Genomic DNA, 8,380 nt, shown 5'->3' on the forward strand with positions numbered 1-8,380 from the left:
AAGAGTTTCGAGCTTTTGAATACAGCGTCTTTCCCATCTGTTTTGAAACAATCTCAAAGGAGCCTTTTTTTGGGCCCCTCCAGGATTTTATTTTGCCGAGGGAATTACTGAAGGATAAAAATTGCAAGCAAGGTAAGCTTGTGTCATACATTTTGGCGAAAATGTTTTAAAGTTAGAACTTTCAAGGGTATACACAACACTTGGTAAAACAAATTAAAATCAATAGGGGAAAATGAAAAACAGATCACTTTTTTTGTTTTACAAAATTATTTTATTCACTACCATACCGGGTTTCGCCAGTTACGGCATCTTATGGATACCACTGAAGATGCCGTAACTGGCGAAACCCGGTATGGTAGTGAATAAAATAATTTTGTAAAACAAAAAAAGTGATCTGTTTTTCATTTTCCCCTATTGATTTTAATTTGTTTTACCAAGTGTTGTGTATACCCTTGAAAGTTCTAACTTTAAAACATTTTCGCCAAAATGTATGACACAAGCTTACCTTGCTTGCAATTTTTATCCTTCAGTAATTCCCTCGGCAAAATAAAATCCTGGAGGGGCCCAAAAAAAGGCTCCTTTGAGATTGTTTCAAAACAGATGGGAAAGACGCTGTATTCAAAAGCTCGAAACTCTTATTCTTTGAAAACACAATAACAGAACTATGAGAGTTTATCACAAGATAAAGTGGAATTTGTTTAAGAAGAGTGGAGGAAAAAGTAAAAACACCAGAAAAATGACGATATAAAAATTTCGAAAAATGACAATACGGTAAAAAAAACTCGTCAGAAAATTTAGAATCGATAGTAAAAATTAACTACGAAGAATTCGACTAAAACGATTTACTAAATCACCACACACGATTTGCTAAAAAAAGAAAACAAAAAAATAATAAAATTCGAACTAAAAAAAAATTAAAATTGAAAGACGAAGTTTTTTCGTGTGGCTCCAACAATCTTCGGCAACGGTACGAGAACGAAAAACAAAAATGTCGTCAAAAAACGAGGCTCCAAGAACACCAGCGTGGGCTTAGGAGGGAAAAACGAGAGGATAACGGGGGGAAGAAAGAATGAAAGAGAATAAATAAAAGGGAAAGGGAATTGGTAAAAAATAAACTTTACTTTTCTTGCTATATGAAGTATTATAGGATAAAGAAAAGAAAAATGAAAGAGTAGGTAAGAGAGAGGGACAAAATTCGATAAGTTTTTTCTTATCAGCCTGACGAATGGGTGGGCGGGGGGCGCCTGGAAAAACCCCCACTCACTTTCACCACCCACAGAACGGGGGTTCGGGGGTTTCAACCACCTACCACTCCCTTTTATCATCTAGTGCTAGCCGACCTTTATATTCCCGTTACCATGGATCCTGCTAGACCCCACTTGGACGAGAAATTTCAACCCGAAGCCGATGATATGGGGGAAGATAAGGTATGTATTGAATGAAGAACTGTCCTATCCAAGCAGGATTATCCTCAGCTAGTCACATCCTGCCATTATATGCTAGCCGACCTTTATATTCCCGTTACCATGGATCCTGCTAGACCCAACTTGGACGAGAAATTTCAACCCGAAGCCGATGATATGGGGGAAGATAAGGTATGTATTGAATGAAGTGGCCACGACTAGGCAATATCTACAATGAGCTAGGCTCTATGGTTATGAACGAGGCTGGTGTTGCCTGTCAGAAAGATCCACCCAGCCTGGCAGAGCAGGAAATTCGGGACTTGTTCAAAAAGGCAGAGGAATATTTAGGTAAGTAAAATTTACACCAGAATCCTATGGCCAGATGCAGAAGTATAGCAGAAGGTTCGTGACCTCTTCAAAAAGGCAGAGGAATATTTAGGTAAGTGAAACTATTTACACCAGAATCCTATGGCCAGATGCAGAAGTATAGCAGAAGGTTCGTGACCTCTTCAAAAAGGCAGAGGAATATTTAGGTAAGTTATTCTGGTGTGTGTACGTGTTGAACAGGTTTTCGATTTCCGAGTTCAAATAGTTGCAATCCGCGGGCATCGAACCCGGGACTCTCCGCTCCAATGTGATGTTGTCAGACGTTCCTCGCTCCGATACAGGGTTGCCGGAACTTCCTCGCTCCAGCGTGGTGTTGCCAAACGGACCTCGTTTTGGCGCACTGTTGCAAAAGCGTCCGTGCTCAGTCGCAGGGTTGCAAAACGTCCCTTGTCCTGATACAGTATTGCCAAACGGCCCACGGTTTGCCGCACAGTCCCCAAACGGTCCTCGTTCTACGTGGTTGCCAAACGGACCTCGTTCTGCGTAGTTGCCAAACGCTCCTCGCTCTAATACACCGTTGCCAGAAGCACCTCGCTCGACAGCGGTGCCAAGTCTCCAGGGGGCAGTGGTACTAACTGGGCCTCGCTCCGCGTAGTTGCCAAACCTCCCTCGCTCCGATGCGGTGTTGTCAGATCTACATCTTCCCCAGTGTTGGTCGTCTGGCTTGTATTTCTCTTTGGTTTTCCTGTTCCTCATTCAGGAGGGGAAAGGGGGAGGGGTGGGCCCCCTGGTAGGAGTTGGCCTCTAGGGATGAACCTGAAAAAGGAAGGAAAGTACCTATTCATTATTAGTTATTAGTAAGGGTAGGTATGTGATCTAATATATAAAAATGAATATTTGTTTGTTTGTGTGTGTGTGTGTTTGTTCGAACTTTATGCCTGGCCAAACCGCTCATCCGATTGCTATGAAACTTTGTGAACTTATTGCTTGCACTCCCGTGAAGGTTATAGGCTATTTTCCGGTTCGTTTTTGTTAAACTATACGCCGAGCGAGACCACTAAATGGGTGAGTGACATGAACGGCCATGCCTTTAAGGACGTACTAGCAGAAATCCGGAGCGAAGCGACGGATTTCGGCTAGTAGAAAATAAAATAAACAAATGAAATTTTATGGGACCATAAATGAACGTAGAATAGGTCAGCCAATCAATTATTTTCGGGAGGTAAAAACTTCCACCCCGCCGGGAATTGAACTCGGGACCTTCGGTGTGCAAGCCTAGTGTGATATCCACCTATCCATCCGGTCAAGGAGGCTGCATTTTGTACCTTCTTATTTTATTATTATTAATTAGTTCTTACTCAGCTATCTCAATAACCATTTTTTTTTTTAGGATAAAGTTCGTCCCGGGTGCGAATCGAACCCACGATTGGTGCCCACAAGGAAGGCGCGCTACCTCACAAGCTTTGTGCTAATGCTAACACTGTAACATAGGAACGCCAAACGACTGACGAAATACGAACGATTACGTGCAAAATATTTGGCAGAGCATGAGCTATTCTTGGAAAACATGTTGACGAATAGGGCATTCCAGGGCGAGCAATTGGGATTGCGAGATTTTCGTGTTTATTTTGGAGTGAAATGAGTTCACTTTCTGAGGAAGGCGCGCTACCTCACAAGCTTTGAGTTAACACTGTAACATAGGAACGCCAAACGACGGACGAAATACGAACGATTACGTGCAAAATATTTGGCAGAGCATGAGCTATTCTTGGAAAGCATGTTGACGAATAGGGCATTCCAGGGCGAGCAATTGGGATTGCGAGATTTTCGTGTTTATTTTGGAGTGAAATGAGTTCACTTTCTGAGTTTGGTCCAAAAATTTTGGACGCTCCGAGGTAGGTACTGACTCATTTTAATTATTTTATTTTATTTTACTCATTTAGGGAATTCATTTTACTTTGCGATTTTTTTTTTTTTTATTTCTTTATTTTTTTATCATCACTATTATTATTTTTTATTTAGGATTTTATTTTATTGTTCAGAACAATTCAATTTCGAGCTCAATAAACTTGAGCTGAATCCTCCTCGTCTAAAACTTTAGCAGAAGAGGAAAGTTTGTGTCGACTGAGGAGGAAACAGCTCAAACATAAACATAAGCATTGAAGTGCCAGTCCAGTTAGCTTGGTTGGTAGCCTCTGGCTTGTAAGCGCTAGGCCGCGGGTTCGATTCCCGCCCGAGGCGGATTTTATCCTGAACGGATAATGTTCGTTTCCGGAACGGCTGGCTTTCTCCTATCCTGTCTTCCTTCTCTCTTCGATTTCGAGACGGTAAGACCTTAGCAGTTAGTTCCCTCTGTCAAACATCTTTTTTCTTAACATTGAAGTCTCGGTAATTACCTACCTAGTTTACATGGATTATGGATTCCAATCAATTTCGATCGATACAACGTAACGCGACGTAGCGCATTTTTTCTTTTTTTTTTTTAAGATGAGTGTTCCACCGCCGTTTTTATTTCGTAGCAATGGAACAACTGCTACATTAGACGCTTGTGGCCTGTGTCGTAGCATGCCCATCCCATAGTATGCCTTCCATCAGATGTGAGAAGAATCTAATTTATTAGGTATCTACTCTTATCTATCTATTAAAATTTTCTTCTATGATGAAATCGATGACTCAGACTCACATTTTTATCTTGTAAACAGAGATTACGCGCGTCGCGCGAAGTCACTAGCATGCATGACCATCGTCGCGCGACGGCAGGACGTTCTAGGAACGTTTTGGCTAGATAGCTTGGAGGGTAGCGCGCCTGTGTTGTACCTCGGTGGTGTAGTGGTCAAGGCGCTCGTCTGGTAAACAGGAGGGCGTGGGTTCAATCCCAGCCGAGGTATGGAATTTTATCCTCGTAAGATTTAGGTATGTAAAACAATAACCTCTACAATCTCTACATAGATATGTATGTAAGCCTCTAGGTATGTAGGTAAACAAGGCTTTAAAACTTGAGTCTAGATAATTAGGTACTCTGGATCTGGAGGTTGGTGGTTTGAGTCCACGTCAAGTCATAAAATTCGGAGTAGTGTGACATGATTAATAATAATTATTAATACCAACCTCAGTCGTGCAGTGGTTAGCGTGGTGGACTTCGGATCTGGAGGTTGGTGGTTCGAGTCCAAGTCAAGTCAAAAAATTTAGCGTAGTGAATTAAGCGGGGAACGACATTTGTGACAAGCATTTATGCTTAACACAATTAAAATTCCTTCCTAATAATAGATCAGTTGCGCTTACTTGTGTGATGTTTCAAAGTCATAGAGCAGGAAAAATGAGGACCAACGGAATTTTTCTTTTCTTACGACTTTTAAGGACTAACGGAATCTTTTTCTTCTACGACTTCTAGATCCCGAGATAAATCGATTAAAAAAATGCCGGTAAATCGTGAACTTTGACGTCACATGACGTCATAATTCATGACTCCCGCTTCGTTTGTTTGTGCGCAAGCGTTTCTGCGCATTTTGACATTAAGTCTGACGTCACAACTCTTTGAACTTTTTAATTAGAACGGCAATTAAAAATTGAATTTTCGACCTTTTAAAGTTACTTTTTCGGAGTTTTGACTTCAGATTTGGATTTTTCACAACTTCTTACGTAGGAATCGACCTTTTATTCATAATTTTTACCCAACTGCAACTGCTCCATTATTAATCATGTTACATTGTACTAGGCCAGAGCTCAAACTCAAAGATTAACAGGTTTTAAAAACAAATCCCTGGACCTTACTCAACATTCATGGTTACTGATTAACTCCATGGTTAACTATTAACCAGTGTGATCTTCGCGTTATCACACTCCCCCGCACTATGATAAGAAGAGCTCACCAAATCCTTATCACCAACGCCTTATCACTGATAACATTCCTAGGATTAGAAACTTACCTATCTGGAAATAGGATAATGTTTTTTTGCGCCTATGGACTTCTAGGCCGTAAGCTTTGCGAATATACTCGTATCACAAATATGTTGGGTCCCAATTGCAACTCCTCCATTTGGGGGGGATAGTTGCCTAAAGGCCCCTTTCCACTTGTCGTGAGTTTCATCCGATTTTTTGCCGAATATCCTGTAGGTAATGTAATTTAAATGAGAGTGTTCCCACTACACACGACACGATTTTTTTCCGAACCACAAGTGGGATCGGGCCTTAATGAACTAACCATGCAGAAGTTCTTGTGCCAGCCTAATTAGCTTGGAGTGTAGCGCCTGCCTTGTTAGCGTTCACTCGCGGGTTCTGTTCCCGCTTGGGGCGAATTTTATCCCAGACACGGTCCATTTTCGGAACGGTTGGGTTTTTCCTATCCTTTCTTACTTCTCTTTTCGATTTTGGAACGATAAGACCTCCGTTATTACAGTTCCCTTTGTCGAAAAAAAGAGGAAGAAAGAAGAAGAAAATTTCAATTAAAAGAGGTTTGATAGAGGAAACTGTAACTGGTAGGGTCTTATCGTCTCGAAAGCGAGGAGAGAAGAAAGACAGGATCGGAGAAAGCCAGCCGTTCCAGTTCCCTGGCTCCCACGTTCCGAGAACGAATCTTATGATGTTGATGTTATTTCAGGACACCATGCTCTCCAGTCTAACCTGCTACGAGCACGCCCTATCTCTAGCCTCATCTGAACCAAGCAGACGAAACCTTTGGCCACGACTAGGCAATATCTACAACGAGCTAGGCTCTATGGTTATGAACGAGGCTGGTGTTGCCTGTCAGAAAGATCCACCCAGCCTGGCAGAGCAGGAAATTCGGGACTTGTTAAGACCTCCGTTGTTAATGTTTCCTCTATTAAAACTCTTTTAAAAATAAATAAATAAAATAATAATAATAATAAATAAATTGTTTAAAATTTTATTGTTCAGCGCAGCGCAGGGGCTTTCAAAACTCCGAGGGCCAAAATCTGGGTCAAGATTTACCCGTGACCTAGATTTCCTCTGCGATGTGTTTTGTTTTGATGAAAAAATGTGAGCCCTGATTTTTTTTTTTTTTAATTTTCTGTGCCCTGAACATGTTTTTCTCCCTTATTAGATAATTTATTTTATTAATTTAGAAGGTAATTTATTTTATTTATTATTTTAACGATACATCACACATGTGTTGTGGGGATATTCAGATAAAAAATTCAATTTTTGTAGGTGCACCCCTGTTTATTAGCATAGGTGTAGGTACAGACCTACATGAAGCTTATGCACCAGTTTGTAAGCTAAGAGATAATCTTAATATTGCTACTTTCATTATTTTGATAGTTAGGTAGGTACCAAAACAAGCATGTTCAGTTAGATATCTTATCGTCACACCTGTACGAGTATTCGCGCCAATGTTCGATAATAGGTACTACCTATTAATAATTAATAGGTAGGTACTACCTATATTTCTTATTAATCTTATTATTGCAGAACTTTCAAGAGATAGGTAGCCAGCTAGCCAGCCTAGTTAGCCTTGATGCGCTCTGCCTTGTAAGCGCTAGGTCGCGGGTTAGATTCCCGTCCGAAGCGAGTTTTATCCTAAGCAGATGAGGTTCGTTCTCGGAACGGCGGACTTTCTCCTATCCTGTCTTCCTTCTCTCTTCGCTCCGGGACGATAAGACATTAGCAGTTACAGTGCGATCTATCAATCTGGCTCTTTAAAAAATGGATTGTAATAATAAACACCCTCTTGATAAAATCGACAAAACATTTTCAATAAGGGAAAATGAAAAACAGATCACTTTTTTTGTTTTACAAAATTATTTCATTCACTACCATACCGGGTTTCGCCAGTTACGGCATCTTCAGTGGTATCCATAAGATGCCGTAACTGGCGAAACCCGGTATGGTAGTGAATGAAATAATTTTGTAAAACAAAAAAAGTGATCTGTTTTTCATTTTCCCTTATTGAAAATGTTTTGTCGATTTTATCAAGAGGGTGTTTATTATTACAATCCATTTTTTAAAGAGCCAGATTGATAGATCGCACTGTAACTGCTAATGTCTTATCGTCCCGGAGCGAAGAGAGAAGGAAGACAGGATAGGAGAAAGTCCGCCGTTCCGAGAACGAACCTCATCTGCTTAGGATAAAACTCGCTTCGGACGGGAATCTAACCCGCGACCTAGCGCTTACAAGGCAGAGCGCATCAAGGCTAACTAGGCTGGCTAGCTGGCTACCTATCTCTTGAAAGTTCTGCAATAATAAGATTAATAAGAAATATAGGTAGTACCTACCTATTAATTATTAATAGGTAGTACCTATTATCGAACATTGGCGCGAATACTCGTACAGGTGTGACGATAAGATATCTAACTGAACATGCTTGTTTTGGTACCTACCTAACTATCAAAATAATGAAAGTAGCAATATTAAGATTATCTCTTAGCTTACAAACTGGTGCATAAGCTTCATGTAGGTCTGTACCTACACCTATGCTAATAAACAGGGGTGCACCTACAAAAATTGAATTTTTTATCTGAATATCCCCACAACACATGTGTGATGTATCGTTAAAATAATAAATAAAATAAATTACCTTCTAAATTAATAAAATAAATTATCTAATAAGGGAGAAAAACATGTTCAGGGCACAGAAAATTAAAAAAAAAAAAAAAATCAGGGCCCACATTTTTTCATAAAAAAAAAACACATC

The 8,380-nt window shown here is 40.3% G+C and overlaps 1 protein-coding gene across 1 annotated transcript in view; it reads right to left on the reverse strand.

The window, feature by feature from the left end:
* Positions 1-2,560, reverse strand: part of LOC103518050 — a 7,435-nt gene extending 4,875 nt beyond the window's left edge. Inside the window, exon 1 of the mRNA XM_008483106.2 lies at positions 1,942-2,560. Coding sequence (XP_008481328.1) covers positions 1,942-2,486 — 545 coding nt within the window. The 5' untranslated portion in view covers positions 2,487-2,560. The remainder of the gene's footprint in view (positions 1-1,941) is intronic.
* Between the last annotated feature and the right edge of the window lie 5,820 nt (positions 2,561-8,380).

The sequence above is a fragment of the Diaphorina citri genome, unplaced genomic scaffold (assembly GCF_000475195.1).
Source record: "Diaphorina citri unplaced genomic scaffold, Diaci psyllid genome assembly version 1.1 scaffold2059, whole genome shotgun sequence".
NCBI classification, from domain to species: Eukaryota; Metazoa; Arthropoda; class Insecta; order Hemiptera; family Psyllidae; genus Diaphorina; species Diaphorina citri.